Genomic DNA, 16289 nt, shown 5'->3' on the forward strand with positions numbered 1-16289 from the left:
ATTTGTAAGCACAAGAGCCGTTTTAACAAGCTTTGTGTCTGTTTGCTCATACGAGTGTTAAAGTAATGGATAGATTCAGTTCTGCATTCAGAACATCCTTCCTGTCGTATTTTAAAAAGAAAACCTAATTATAGTGCTTCCATTCCCAATCTCCTTCCTTCCCAAGTGCTCTTCTGTGCACACAGAAGACCACATGTGTGCATCCCCACTAGGGTCTGCTTCCTCTCCGGGCACGCTGGAGAAGCTGCTGCCCCCTGCAGCCTCCTGGTCAGAGATCTGGGCGCTGACAAACCTACCGGACCCCGCAGCTCTGCACACGGGCAGCAGACCCGGGCAGTGGTTCTGCCTGATGGTTTTTCCCACACACGTGTAAATCCCTCTTTTCCTGCCTCACTTTTGAGACTTGACACCAGTAGAACTTTTACCGACAAAACAGACCTGAGGGACTTTGGAAATGTTCTAAAATCCATTGAGTCAGGTAGATTTTGTAGGTAAAAGAAAAAAAAAACAAGCAATAATATAGAAGAAATAACGATTCACTTGCTTTTTTTTTTCTTCGCTGAATGTGAGCAAATGCTGGGGGGGCTGCTGGCTCCCTCTCGGGATTCCTCTGGGACCCGGCATGTCTGATGTAGCCATATCTCCTGAGCTCTCAGAGCAGCAGTCCATTTGCATGTCAATTTCGGCTAATGTGTGGAAGTTTGATATGAAACCTTTCTTTCCCTCTTCTGTTTGGCAGCCAGAGTAACTAACTGTTCAGCCATCTTTGGCTAATGTGTGCCCCTCTGTTTCTAGCTAGTTCCTGAGCCTTTCGTTAGCAGAGGTAAAAAGAACAAGGCTGGACTGAGCCGCTCGTGCATGTGGGGAAAACTTCAGGTTTGTGCAAATCAAACTAGAAACCTCCATCTGTGTGCGCACGTGTGTGCTCTGTGCATGTGAAGGCCAGAGAACAACACTGGGTGTCCTTTCTGCCATTTCTCTCTCTTGTGCTCGCCTGGTGCTGCGCCCCGTTTTATTCTCCACCCATGGAACAGTCTCTTCAGCAAATGAATCCTGTCCTTGGGCGATGTTGGCAGATCTCAACCCCTGCTTTTGTATCCCGAGGTTCCAAGCCCCATGTTCCCCACTGCATCTGTTGGCGTATCACTAAGGCCCATATGACCGTTTCTGCTCCTGCTGACATGTTCCTGGCCCAGCCTTGGTCAGGAATTGTCTTGGTCTTCCTCTTAGTTTGGGTTCTATTGATGTGAAGAAACACTGTGACCCTAGCGACTCTTATAAAGGAAACACTTCATTTGGGGCTTGGATTACAGTTTCAGGGGTTTCTGGTGGGGGGGGAGCAGAGGGCTGTACATATTGATCCACGGACAGCATGACAAGACTGTGTGCTACACTGGGTGCAGCTTGAGCATAGGAGACCTCAAAGCCTGCCCCCACGGTGACACACCTACTCCAGCAAGGCCACACCCCCTGATAGTGCCACTCCCTATTGGCCAAGCATTCCAACACAGTCTATGGGGACCATTCCTGTTCAAACCACCTCATCCTTCAAGCCAGCACTCTTCCTTTGAGCCCCATCATTGATATGAGAATCTGAAGCCACCACTTCTATGGTCAATGTATCTAATGCTGTAGATGGTGTCCAGCATCCTCTTCTGGCCTCTATTGGTACCTCCTAAGAGTACACACAGATGCACACACACACACACACACACACACACACACACACACTAATTAAGACATTAATAAATAAATAATACATTTCTTTAAAAAAACAAAAACAAAAAAACAAACAAACAAAAGAAAGACACTCTCTTTGTTTTATCTTCGTTACCCTGATCTTGATGTCCTGGGGACAGAAGTGCTTAGACAGCATTTTTCCTCTGATCCAGCTTCCTCTTTGTCTGTTGGAAACTCTCTTGATGCACAGTTCTGAGGGTCTCACCGTCTGCCACCACCCAGTGAAGGCAGTCGCTACCTCTCATTACCTCTGAGCACGTCACTCCCTCGGGGCACATCAACCTCTAGCCTCCCAACACCCTCCAGTTGAATCTCTTCTCACACACAGCAGTTCCACTGTGTGTCTTCCCACACGGGTTGGTAGCTCTGGTGCATCCTCCAAAGCCAGCGTGGGCACCCCTGCTTCTGTGTGCTGTGCTCCCCACACTCCCGCTGCCTGCAGCACCTCCGCCCTTCTCTCTGCAGTGGGGGGAGGGGACAGCGGTTTGCTTCTGTCCCCAATTCCTGGTGGGACAGTATTAAGTGCTAAATGGGTGACCGAAGGGTCCAACAATAAAAGGAATCGATTGTCTTTCTCTTCTGTTCCGTGTGAAATGAGCAAGTTACCGGAACCACAGCGGTTCGGGAGTACTGAAAGCACACAATTTTGATGAGAAAAACTTTGTGAACTCACCTTAAAGAACACATCCGTTAGCACCTTCCTCGGCGGGCGTGTTGCGCTGGCGTCTTTTAAGATTGCTTCCTTGTGTTTTTGTATCTGAACCAGTGTGTTCAGCACCAATGTGTGTATGGTTATCACTCCTCATTCATCGGGAACTATTTAAATGACTCATTGGAATTTATCCTAAACCCAGTCCGTGCTTCACTGTTTGCAGTCATGTGACACATAACATCTCCGTGGGTAACGGGCCTCACGTTGAGCCCGTAAGTTACAGTGGAGCCAAGAAATCCCCACAGCCTGGTGACATCACCGTCCTCACAAGGACAGTTCCACGAGGAAGTTGTGAGGTTTCCCTCGAGTTCAGACCCTGTGGGCGCCTGGAGCCAGTCACAGGGGTGGTAGAGACGGCCACAGAGAGTTCCGAGTGAATCAGAACACTGGAGGTGTGGAGTGGATGGTCCCGCGTTGGGCCCCTGTGGATTTCCTGACTTGTAGTCCCAGTGTTTGTGTGTGATGTAGGTATTGGGTCTCATGGCCACCTCTCCAGTGACACTGCCTGCACACTGTGTGCTCATGTGAGCAAGCTGAAGTTTTGATCCTAAAAAGGGACCCCACCCCAGGCTCGGGGCCCCTCGCTGTCTGAATACAGCATGGCCCTGTGTCCCCCCACCCCCAGAGAGCACCTCGGGAAGCCGCTGAGCCCTCTTTTATCTACTGTTTTGAGGTGCTGTGCTGGATGCTTCTCACCTACAGGTGACCTCTGTTCCCTGTGATTAAAAAACGTAAAGGAGGTGGGTTTGACCTCCCTGTGCTCTGGGAAAGGAGATTTAAAGAAATGTGATGCTGGAGAGCATTTAATGGGTTTTTAAAAAACGATTTATTTATGAGTGTTTTTCCTAGATGGATGTAGGCGCAACACAAACAGCCACAAGAGGGCGTCAAATCCCGAGGAACTGGGGGGGTCATAGATTGTGTGGAGCCACCATGTACGTGCTGATAATGAAACCTGGGTCCTCTGCAAAAATGGCCGATGCTCTTAACCACACGCCTTCTTTCCAGCCCCTACCCCAATAAGAATATTTTTAAGTGTTCTAAAGGGACTGGGATATGGCCTAGAGGACAAAAGGCTTTCGGTGTAAGCACAAGGCCCCATTCCCCAGCACACACGTAAAAAGTGTGGTAAGCCATGCCTGTCATAACGGGGCTGGAAGGCAGAGACATGAGGGTCCTAGGGCTCACTTGCTGTGTAGAGCAGCCAAGCCGTGAACTCTGGGTCTTGGGAGAGCAACAACTCCTGGTCTCCACAGGTACACACGTATGCATACATCACACACACACACACACACACACAAATATAAATTAAATAACAAACCAACCACTGTGCAGGTTTCTCTACAGCGTCCTCTGTGAACCTAGATTTCAGGAAGGTGTCTGCCATGCACAGGGCTGTTGAGGATGGACAGCACAGGGGTGCCACCAAGCAGCTGCCCCTAGTGCGGTCTGCAGCCCCCCACTGCTGACAGGCCCCTCCACAGGCCCCTCCCTCCCACAGATGAATCAGATGCGGCTCTGATCAGGTGAGAGTTCACATTCGAAGGCAGTCCCTGGCACACCTGATGTCTGGAATGAGCTTGGTGATGCAGAGATCCGAGCCCCCCTCGGGGAGAGAGTGCTAAGCGTCTCTGTTCTGTTTATTGCCATCTGCAGAGTGATGAACAGCTCTGTCCCTCCTGGGAGAGGACCGGTTTCATTGTTGCTGCCGCTCAAGGTCAGAGCTGTGGTAATAATCCCACAACAGGGGGGGATGGTTCTCTAGGGCAAAAACAACTGTCTCTATAGCTGCCTGGTGATGCAGGTTTGGACCAGCCCTTCGGTGTGGAGGGGTGGTGTGCTCAGCCAGGCTTCACAGCCTAACCTGTTATCTATGTGTGTTAGAAGATTCTGCCGTGTGCTTCTCTCTTATAAGTGAAAAGAAAAGAATGTGACATCCGGGCAGAAGGGAGAGGCTGCAGACGGGTATTCTAGAGCCAGCCTCAGCCACCTTCTTCCATAACTACAGAGCCCCCAGTCTTGGGTTTCTGTGCATAGCCAAGCCAAGCCACACAATGTGATGGAGACTCTCTTTCATGCAGGGCCCGCGGTGAGCAGGACAGCCGCTGACACGGTGGGGCTCCAGCCCGCTCTGCCTTCTAATCCTCCATCACTTCCTTCTGCGCCGGCCCCAGCTCCTTAGCTGACTGCCTACTCCAAGTCTAAGGTTCCAAATGGCATCTTTCTTGAGAAGAAATCTCTGTGCACTTCCTGCTGTGTGCTCCTTTGTACCCTGTAGAATGGCCAGCCGTTTCCCTTCCTTACGAAAAATGCTAATAGGAGATAATGTTTAGTGGGAGGAAGGGAAACTATCTCAAATTTACATATCTGATAAGGAACTTGTATCCAGAGTATACTCATCAGGAGACCTTACAAACTAACAAAGAAAAAAAGACAAATGCTCTCATTAGAATAGATGAGGTTGTGCACATGGCCGATGAGCCATTAAACTATGTTCAGGGTCTTTCGTCGATTAGAGAAGTTGATCGTCCTCATTGGTCATTAGAGATGGGCGAATCAAAATCTTAGCACAGGACAGCTCATCCTCTAAGATGACAGCCATTAGGAAAAGGGTTCAGTCATACTGAGGGTGAGGAGACACTTGAGTCTTCCCAGAAGACCATGGGACAGGTGGACACACTGAGTGTGTCTGGGACTTTTCCAAGTACAGTTACCAACCATGTGGGTCAACGGTTCAATTCCTATAACTGAGATCTGTGTCCACAGGGAACTTGAATATAAATGTCCGTGAAAGGCTTAACCATAATAGCCAGAAAGTAGACATAATTCAGTGCCAGTCAGCTGCTGAGAGATAATAAAATATGACACACACACACACTGGGCGTTGTTTGGTGGCGAGGGGGCGGGAAGAATGTGAGAGGAAGGGGTGGAGAGCCTCGGACTTCTGCCTCCCAACATGGCTTAGCATCGTAGCTACACGTCATCACACCTGCTGTGCTAACCCATCCCTAACTAAGGAGCTAATGGCAGACGATGGTTGTTAAGGGTGGGCGAGCCATTGTAGGTTCCCCATCCCGTGCCCCAGCGCATGGCCCCCCGACATGCACATGTCGACAGCACTAATTGGACTTAGAGAGCTATAAAAAGGAGAGACTCGAAGTTGGTCGGCAGACATGCAGGACCGGAAGGAGTGAGCAGAGACTGGCTATATAGATGTATGAACATTTCAAAAATGAAAATAAAGACCTAAGATAACTAATAAATGAGTTCTACTAAAAATAAAGTTTAATATCAAAGGGAACTTAATGCAGTTATGTCGTGTATGCTCTGGTCAGCGATAGCCACATGTATGTCATTGGCTGTAATGACCCCAAGAAATTCCGCTTGCCTGTCTTATCTCCTAGTTCTGCTGACGCTGAGACGTAACACGGGATGCAGGAGTGAGGCAGAGGAGTTGCAGGAGTAAATTCTGTCCCTGTAGGGCTACTGTCAGTGCCTACCTGGTTGCTCAGGGTTTTTGGGGCTGCTCCTTCTTGCTTTCACTGACCCCCCCCAGGGGTGTGCAAGCTGTCAGACTTCACCCTAATGTGACAGTTAGCTGTCTGTGTGGGTGTGACCAGGGGCTCTTTGGTGGAAGATTATGGACTTTCATCCAGATTTGAGTCCCCGCCTGAGGAGCCATATCGACTCCTGTTGATTTGAAAGCTTTTCAGTCCTCAGGCTGCTCAGGTCCAGGGGTGTGAAACAGGGCCATCCAGATTCCCAGCAGGGCAGTCGTGAGGATTAATGTTTTAACAGAAGCAATCTTCTCCCCTCTAAGAAGGCATTAATGAAGTGAAAGGTTTTATTCTTCAGGCCTGCTTATTTTTAGTGGTAATTTATGTCTCCATGTAGTGTCTGAGGCAGAAGTGCTTGGGTTTTCAGGTCAAGAATTGGCCGCTCCGGAGACAGGTAAGATGGATCCGTGGGGAAAGAACTCTCCATGTACGGATGAGAACATGAGTTCAGGTTTCCAGAGGCAACATTAAACTCTGAAGTGGTAGTGGGAGTCTGTAATTCCAGGGCTGTGGAGGTGGAGGCAGGAGGATACCCAGAGCTCACTGACCAGCCGGTTTAGCCAATCAGTGAGCTCCGGGTTCAGTAAGAGAGCCTGTCTCAACAGTGTTGAGAAGCAGCGGAGTAAGACACCAGTGTGTTTTTAAGAACATTTTTTTTTTAAATTTTGAGATGTTTGTGTGACGTGTTTTGATCATATGCATTCCAACTGCTCCTGTTAACTCTTCCCAGATGGACACCAGCATCCTAACCCTACCTCCAACTTCATATCCTCTTTTAAAAATTTAATAACTCACCAACTCCAACTGTGCTGCCCACCTGTTTCTGGGCATGGAGCCCTCCACTGAGGCGTGGTTGATCTGCCAGGGGTCACACCCTTAAAGAAAACTGCCTCTCCCTTCCACAGAAGTAGTCAGCTGCCCATAGTAGGAGCTCATGAGTCCCACCCCATGCTGAAATGTCACCTGCGTGGCCACCACAGCTGTTGTTTTTGAGGGTGACAACTTATCATGTCCAGAAGACACTGTCTCTGGTCCATCTCAATCCCTGGTTTTTAAAACCTTTCTTCTGCCTCTTGCATGATTGTCCCTGAGCCTTGGGGAAAGAGATCATTCAGCATTGTACTCTGGTTTCCACACATACATTCAGCACACACATGCACACACAAGCATTTGCAAAGTCTGATCTCCACACGTATATTTAACACACACACACACACACACACATACAGTCTCTGGTTTATTGTTCTTTTTTAAAAAGATTGGTTGGTTGGTTGGTTGGTTGACTGATTGTATATGATCATACTGTTGCTATCTTCAGACACACCAGAAGAGGGCATCAGATTCCATTACAGATGGCTGTGAGCCACCATACAGTTACTGGGATTTGAACTCAGGACCTCTGGAAGAGCAGTCCGTGATCTAACCACTGAGCCATCTCTCCAGCCCTTATTGCTCTATAGGAAGATTTTACAAGGGCTGGGCACATGCAGGGCACAGGACCAGGTGCTCTGGGCTGACAGCCCCACCCTAACATTTCTCTCTGCCTCACCTTCTCCCCCTCTTTCTGTTTGCAGTGAGATGAAGCAGAGGCTGGCTGAGGAGAACAGCAAGTGCAGCATTCTCTCAAAGCACCAGAAGTTCGTGGAGCGCTGCTGCATGCGCTGCTGCTCACCCTTCACCTTCCTGGTCAACGCCAGGCGCCGCTGCGGGGAATGCAAGTTCAGTGTCTGCAAGAGCTGCTGCTCCTACCAGAAGCAGGAGAAGCTATGGGTTTGCTGTGTCTGCCAGCAAGCCAGGTGAGTGGACACATCCTTGCAGGCCTGGGCTGTTGGCACTACCATTTCCTCCGGCATTGATGGACAGGTGTGTGCCCAGAGTGCTAAAGCCAGCAAAGAATGTCGGAAAGGGAATGAGAGGAGCCACGGGAGAGCACAAAGGAGGCTGTGCTTCTCCCATGCTCCAGCTTCTCCCATGCTCCAGCTTCTTCTATGTTCCAGCTTCTCCCTCGCTCCAGCTTCTCCCACGCTCCAGCTTCTCCCATGCTTCAGCTTCTCCCACGCTCCAGCTTCTCCCACACTCCAGCTTCTCCCATGCTCCGCCCACTCCTTTCATTTTTCCATAAGAGTCTTGGATTCATAGAGACTGCACTGAATTATGAAAACGTGAGTGAATTAGGTGAGCTACTAATAACTCAGGTGCATAAGGTTGTGAAGGGACACACAACTATTTGCCTCCACACGTGTTGTCAACAAGCAGGCCCTAACCAGCTTCCACATTGACCATAGGGACACTGAGCATGCACTAGCTTTCTTTCGGGGGTAGGGGGTTAGAGAAAGCCTCCTAGAGGGGATGGATGCTGCCACCGTGTGACTAGAACGACACGCCTGCAGTTTGTGCTGAGTGTTTGGGAACTGGTGAGTTCGACAGCCGGTGTCTGTCTTAAATATCATCATCTCCAAGGTTCACTGTCATACCCGGTGGCTCCATATGTGATGGTGACCAAAGCAGGCTGGCTGTGCCTGAGCCACACTCAGAAAGCCAGCCTCCCTGCCCTGCCTTCCTTCTCCATCTCCCCTCTCCTGCTCTGCCGTGCTTACACTTTAATCAGCCAAGTCCTAACATTTCCCCAGGAGCTGGTTTTCGGGGATTGTGGCTGAGTGGGTGAGCAGGGTCTCCAAGGAAGCAGGCTCTGCATAGCAAAGACCCAAACAGCCCCATGATACCAGCCTCTGTGGAAAAGTGGCTTGCTCAGCATCCAGTGTCCAGGCATGGGTGCCCCGGGTCCTACGCGTTGCACAGCCGAGACTGTCCCGTTTCCACATGGAGGCTTGGTGGACAGGGACAAAAGAAAGACCCATTGTAACTGACTGTTGTGAGTATGGCCAGCTGTGCCAGAAACATGGGCAAACATGTGTGCGCCTTTCCACAATGTTAGGATGTGTCAAATTCAGAGGGCACAGAAGTTTCAACAACAGCGATATTTACCAAATATCCCTGCTTTGTTTAATGCCTCCCGCTGGGGGAAACACAGACTTAAGTACCTCTATCAGCTCTCAGATCATACATATTACACACATCAGACTGCAAATCGACCACCTGCCTATCACTTGTCTATCAACTGTCTATGTCTGTCTGTCTATCTATCTATCTATCTATCTATCTATCTATCTATCTATATCTTTCTATCATGCTTATATATAGCTTACAAAATGGCTGCAAAGGGTTAATGAGTCAAGAAGCTTCAAAAAGCCCCGGGGAACAATTAGGAGTGTAGAGAATCTGGGGGACAATAACAGGACCAAGTGTGTGGCAGTGTCTGAGACAAATGAGGTGAAGCAAAAGATGGGACGAGAGCAGATGAACAAACAGACAGACAGACAGATGGACAAAAGATCCAGACAGGTGAGCAAGAGGACAGGCAGATGGCAGCTGGGGTAGGCTGCAGTCACAGAGGAACAGAAGGGCTGAAGCGTCGGACCGTGAAGAGTTCTGTGGTCCTCAATACACACACTAAGTGACAGGCAGCAGGGGTGTCACCATCTTATTGGGTGTCCACCACCGTAGGGTCCAGGTGAGGGAATTTGACTCTTTCCTTAGATGTGTCCCCTGAGTTCCTGGGCCTGGTTGTCCTGCTATGACTCTATGATCTCCATGTGCACCTGTGGTACGCTTCCAAGTCCCTCACCAGTCAGTTCTGGGTGGTGTCACCTCACAGATGGTGCTATTCACGTGCCCATCTAGGAGTGTGACCACCCTCTGCTTCAAACAGCATAGAAGCTGCTTGTAAAATGGAGTCTCTCAGAGCACAGGCTGGAAAACCACTGGTCTGCACAATACAGGGTAACTTAGGCAGGGAACAGCCTGGTCTGAACAGTTAGGTTTGAGATGTGTGGTGGTTTGAGTATGCGTGACCCCTGGGAAGCGGAAGTATTAGGAGGTGTGGCCTTGTTGGAGGAAGTGTGTCACTGTGTGGGCGGGCTTTGAGGTCTCTATGCTCAGGCCCCACCCAGTGTGGAAGGAAAGCACCTCCCTGGCTGCCTTCAGATCAAGAAGTAGACCTCTTGACTTCTCCAGCTCCGTGTCTGCATGCACACTGCCATGTTTCCCATCATGATGATAATGGACTGAACCTCTGAAACTGTAAGCCAGCCCCAGCTAAATGTTTGCCTTTATGAGAGTTGCCTTGGTCATGGTGTCTCTTCACAGCAATAAAACCCTAACTAAGACAGAATGATAGGTGGGAATGGCTCAGTCTTCTGCTTCTTAGTGAGAACAAGGTAGGATACTGAGGAAGTGTATGTTAGCATGGAGGGTTGTCACAGCAGTTAGGAGTACTGGCTGCTCTTCTAGAGGACCTGGCTTCAGTTCCCAGTGGAGGGTGCTCAGCACGGTAAATAGCATTTTTCACACACTGGAATGGTATTCCACCCTGAGGCTGGTGCTCTTCTGAGGGGATGGTGCTCCACCGTGAGGTTGGTATTCTTCAGTGGGGATGGTGCTCTACCCTAAGGTTGGTACTCTCAAGTAGGGGTGATGCTCCACCCTGATGTTGGTGCTCTTCAGTGTAGGTGGTGCTCCACCCTGAAGTTAGTGCTCTGCACTATGGATGGTGCTTCACCCTGAGTGTGGTGCTCTACACTAGGGATGGTGCTCCACACACACTGAGTGTGGTGCTCTGCTCTGAGAATGCATACTGATGAGAACCCAGTATTGTCCTTCGTTGGAAGCACCTCCAGAGGAAAGAGCATGGATGTGGTGGCCCCTGAGATTCCTCTCTACGTGTTAAGTCTATGAGTTCCACATGACACAGGTCTGGTGAGAAGCCTGGATTAACTAACTGCTCATACGTCATGTGATTCTGGACAAGCTACTCTACCTTTTCCAGTTTGGAGAAAGCAGTCCGCAGTCGGAATCTGTAACAGAAACAGAGGGAATTACAAACCACTGCAGGGCCTTAGCTGCAGTTGCCTGTTTTTCTGTTGCTTGTGTTCTGAGGTCTTTAAGTAGGTAGTTTCTGAGTGAAATATTGAGCTGCTATGGTTACCTCTAAGCAGGAAATAATTTGCTCCATTTGTCATCTTCATTTACAATTGTGAAAAAAAATGAAACATATATATATATATATATATATATATATAATTTAAAACCACCAAATCAGGGGTCACAGATGAAGATACTTGGTAAGTCAGGGTCTCGGATGGGGAGACTTGGGCCCCAGGGACTAGGATATCAACACTCAAGTCATCATTGAATAACTTCAGTAGTGCATTGTTTTACATTTCCCAGGGAGCTGAGAGTGTGTGCAGGAGACAAAAGCTTTGCTACAAAGAGCTCGGGGAGTTATGTGCACGGTACCCTGTTGTGCATTGCGTCTTTCTGCTCCCATAAAGTCAGCAGAACCTCCAGCTAAGTTAGTGCCAGGTGAGCTCGGCGTGGTTGTGTGCATGTCTGTGATTCCGGCATTTAGGAGCTGGAGACACAGAAGGTGGAGACAAGAAGCTCAGGAGTTCAAGACCCAGGGACTGGGAGCTGGCCGAGCAGTTCAAATGCTCACTGTGCCAGTCTCAAGACCTGCACTGGGATCCCCGGCAATGATACAGGCATGGTGGGTAAATCTGTAGTGTAGGTATAACCTCAGCACTGTGGGATGGCAGAGACGGAGAACCCCCGCGGTTTGCTGGCCAACCAGTCTAGCCAGGTCATAGAACTCCAGGTTTGCTAAGAGAACTGGCTCAGTAAATCAATCAATCAATCAAGTGAAGAGTGATAGGGAAAGACATGCATTATCAGCTTATGGACTGCACATGCATGTATACATGTGTGCATGGGTACATACACACACACACATACACTTACATACACAGTCATCCTTGGCCACATAGTAAAGTCCAGAACAGACTGGACTGGATTCTATCCCACTCTATTACAGCCCCTACTCACCCAGATGATGAACTAAACTGTCACAATCCTGTGGAAGCTGGAGTGTCCCCTGTCCCCCAAGGAGCAGCCATTTTGAAATGGTACTTGTATTCATTTATTTCTTTCTGCTGTGACTGCAGTCATGGTTTGGCTTATGAAACCCTTCAGCAGAACACCCAGTTGTTAATCTCTTTGGAAAACTTGCATCATGTCAATCTGCGTCTGTCTGTCTATCATCCATCCATCCATCCATCTATCTATGTACTGATCACTTCTCTGTCTATTACTGTCATTGTCCTGGCTGAATCTGTTCCAGTCTTTCACGTTTATTCCATGTTGACACTGGCGGTTCCTTTACACAGTGGGCAGTGCTCGCCCGTGTTCTGCATGCTCATCGCGTGTCCCGTGCTCCTTTGCAGGCAGATTGGCACCGTACGATCAGTTCGGCAGCAGACTCTGAGCACGCAGGTCTGGGTCACGCTGTTAGTGCCTGTTCTCTGGTGCTGATGTGAGGAGTTTTGTTTGTTCATCTGGGAGACCGTGCAGTCAGCGGTAACTGGGATTTCTAAGTGATTCCTGTAGAAAGGACCCTCCCTGCAGCTGACATTAAATATGTAAGAGGAGAAAAATATCTCTTGTGGTTTTTAGGCAAACAGGTGTTGGAAACTAGTGAAGGAAAGCTACCTGCCCTCACGGATATGGCCCTTGCCTTTCTTTGTGGTTTGCAATAATATTATATATTTCATATTACACATTACATACTACATGTTACATATTACATATTATATGTTATCTATTATCTATCATATATTATACATTACATATTATATATTACATATTACACATTATATATTACACATTATATATTTATATATTACATATTATGTATTGTATATTACATATTAAACATCATATATTATATATTCTATATTACACATTACACATTATATATTATATATTATACTATGCTATGATATACTATATGATATATAATATTGCGGCATTTTCAGTGTTTGTTTCTTGGTTCTCGGTGTTACAGAACAGCAATGGTGCAACCTTGCCCTTTCCTCTCATGCTTTCCCCGTGTACACTCAACGCAGTCCATCCTTTCCTGGACACACAGTTAATCCTGGTTTCCCCACTGTAGGACACACACAGCCTACCCTGCTGGACATGGGCCATGTGTGTGCCAGTAGGAGAACAATTTTCCTCCTCACACTCCATGGAAAGGTCACTGTGTGACATCCTTGCTGACAATTGATATTAAAGTGTATTCTTGCTGATGTATGTGTGTGCTGTGTGTTCATACCTGTGTGTACATGTGTTAATATGTATGTGGAGCACACATGTAGGAGTATGTGTACAGAAGCCACTTGACACCAGGCATCTTTCTCTGCCACTCACCTCCACGTTAGACACCAAGGCCGGATCTCCCGTATGGACTCAGCTCGAAGATTCTGCTCATCTGACTCGCCAGCTTGCTCTAGGGATCCCCTGTCCTCACCTCTCAGGGGCTAACCATCACACAGACACACACACATGCAAGCACACATGTACATGTGCACACACAGAGTTTTTATGTAGTCTCCAATTATCAAACTCAGGTCCTCACACTTGCACAGTAAGCACCTGATCCCTGAGCCACCTCCCTAGCTATAAAATACACACACACACTGCACACACACACATTATATATAAATATATTGTTATATATATCATACATTATTTATATCATATGTAACATGTTAACATTAATGTAATGAATATAACAGTATTATAACATATACTATGTGTTGTTCTTGGCTATCCTGGAACTTACTCTGTAGACCATGATGGCCTCAAACTCAGAGCTCTTCCTGCCTCTGTCTCATGCTCACCCCACAGGCGCCTGGCTGGCTGAGCCGTCCCCACCCCCTGCACTTTATCCTTCCAGAAACTGTTTACTGAGATGATAAGAACAATATGAAACTATTTTAAGATATCGTACAATGCAATAATTACATCAACTACATTTTATTTAAAAACAAATATAAAGCCGATAGTACCTATGGAGTTTAGGAGACCAATACAGAATCTTAACTAATAATCAAATCATGCCAACTTGATTTTCATAAGGTTCTTGTGTTTGTTTGTTTATGTTGTAATGTTCTGTCGTCAAAATGCATCCTGAAAACCATGTGCAGCATGCTTGCCAGACACCAGGGGGAGAATAAGTTTTACTATAACTGCCTGTTCACTTATGGGTGTGACCTTGTGTGAAAGGTGCTGCTGACTGAGCTCTGCATTGTAGGCCGCATGCCCTGCCCATTCAGCCCTCCTTGGAGAATTAGCTCTTGTGATAACTGTATCCATCACGTCACATACAGCCAACAGAAAAGGCTCCCGTGCTGAACAGACCCATCCCACGGTACTGCGGGTAGAGCAGAAGCGTTAGTCGTCTGGGATCCCAGTAGACATTAGTATTGGAGGTGAAAGGCTTTAGAAGAAGTCGCTGTGATGTTCTGTTCATGCACCACTTGGACCATCTCCCTTCCTGAGTTTCCCAGGAAAGGTGATCTTGATGAAATGTCAAGCAGGTGAGGAATACTGTACAGAATAAGATGCATCAATCAAATCCTCGGAATCTGATATGGACAAAGACAGAGGCTGAGACACAACTCTGTATAAATGCTATCTGTGCAAGCTTGAAGATCTGGGTTCAGATCCCATATCCACACTAAAAAAGGAGCGACACAGACAGACAGACAGACAGACAGACAGACAGACAAAGCCTTAGAGACATAAGTGTGTCAGTTGACTATTCAGAGGAGACTCTACCTCAAACTGCCGCTGCCATTGGGAAGCTAGCTAACCTTACACAGCAAAGAATTCCCCAGAGTGGACTGGCTAAAACAATACACAAGTACCCCTGTCTCCCAGGAGCCCAGTTGGCCAGCAGGACTTGGAGAGAGATGAATGCTGGTGTCCAGCTGGCTTTCTCCTCTTTATTCAGATGGGACCCACACATCCACGGGATGGAGCCACCTCACACAGGACCAGTCTTTCCATTTTACTCAGCACAGTCTAAAGCTCCCACTCAGATATGCCCAGAGGTTTGTCTCCGGAGTGACAAAGCTGAACATAGTGTTAGCCGTCACAGCATGGGGCCAGACACAGGAGATGACAGCTCATTAGCTAACTGGGGCAGCAGCCAGTGCCAGGAGGTGGCCGGCTGTGCTAGTCCTGTCACCTCCTTCTGTTACCTGTCCCGATTGCGACCTTTCTCTATGATGAAGCGCACCACGTGGTGGCTGGGCATGGTGCTTCAGAGTGTGGCTTCAGCAGTTTCATGGCTGCCTGCCCCAGGCACTGCAGAATTTTAGATGGTCTTCATCTCAGGTGGACAGGCCTTTCTCCACCCCCACACCCCAAATCAGTGCCCGCAGAACAGATACCCTCCACTACAACAGGCAGGTTACCCTGTGCCCTGGAGAACAGAGCCTGGCTTTATGAGACACTTGGGCTATTGTGAAGGAGACATGGTGGGTTGGGATTTCTGCCCATCACGCTGTGATCTGGTGATTCCCCAGGAAGATAAGCTGTACTCAGAGACCTCAAGACAGATCCCTTCTCTGGATCCCTGCTGTAGATCCCATGTTCCAGATCCCTGCTTCGTTTATGTTTATCTCATGTTCTTGTACCTCGGATCTCCAACCCAGGAGTGGAAGGCAAGAAATATAAACCCTCAGGAAGTTAAGGGACAAGATTCCGGAATCCAACAGTGACTCTTCAACACAAGAAGAGCAGGATAGACTGACTTCCACTGGTGTTTTTCAGCAGACACGAGTGGATTTGAAATGTCCCATGTAGCATTTGACCCTTTAGAACAGCGGTTCTCACCTTCAGGTCGAGACCCTCTCAGAGGTCAAATATCAGATGTTTACTATCTATAACGTTAACAAAATCACAGTTACGAAGTAGAAATAATTTTATGGTTGGGGGGTCACACAACATGGGGAACTGCATTAGGAGGGTTGAAAACCACTGGTGTAGGAGATGACATTAACCCCATTCAAGCCTAGGACACTTGACGGTAAATATAATTCCTTTAACTACAATGGTACCAACAGGCTTGAGGCAGGACTCTGAGATGCTGAATGTTAATGGCTCCCCAGGAGCTGCACTGCCTCCGGCCTGGATGTTCCGTTCCTGGAACATCAATTGCGTTTAATATGGAGAACAGGTTGTTCAAACTCTGTGTTACGGATATTCATTTCCTGTTTGGGTGGTGTGGACGTGTGGGTCTGTCTCCATGTCCGCCGTTCCGTTCCCCGGGTTCTTGTTTGCTGAGCTTTGTGACAGCATCACATCGATATTAGACA

General features: G+C 48.1%; 1 protein-coding gene across 2 annotated transcripts in view; it reads left to right on the forward strand.

The window, feature by feature from the left end:
* MYRIP (myosin VIIA and Rab interacting protein) overlaps positions 1-16289 on the forward strand; it is a 157440-nt gene that overhangs the window by 76490 nt on the left and 64661 nt on the right. For both annotated transcript variants that reach the window (XM_080934275.1, XM_080934276.1), the window contains exon 3: positions 7584-7805. In XM_080934275.1, coding sequence (XP_080790401.1) covers positions 7584-7805 — 222 coding nt within the window. The remainder of the gene's footprint in view (positions 1-7583; positions 7806-16289) is intronic.

The sequence above is a fragment of the Micromys minutus genome (genome assembly GCF_963924665.1).
Source record: "Micromys minutus genome assembly, chromosome: 21".
NCBI classification, from domain to species: domain Eukaryota; kingdom Metazoa; phylum Chordata; class Mammalia; order Rodentia; family Muridae; genus Micromys; species Micromys minutus.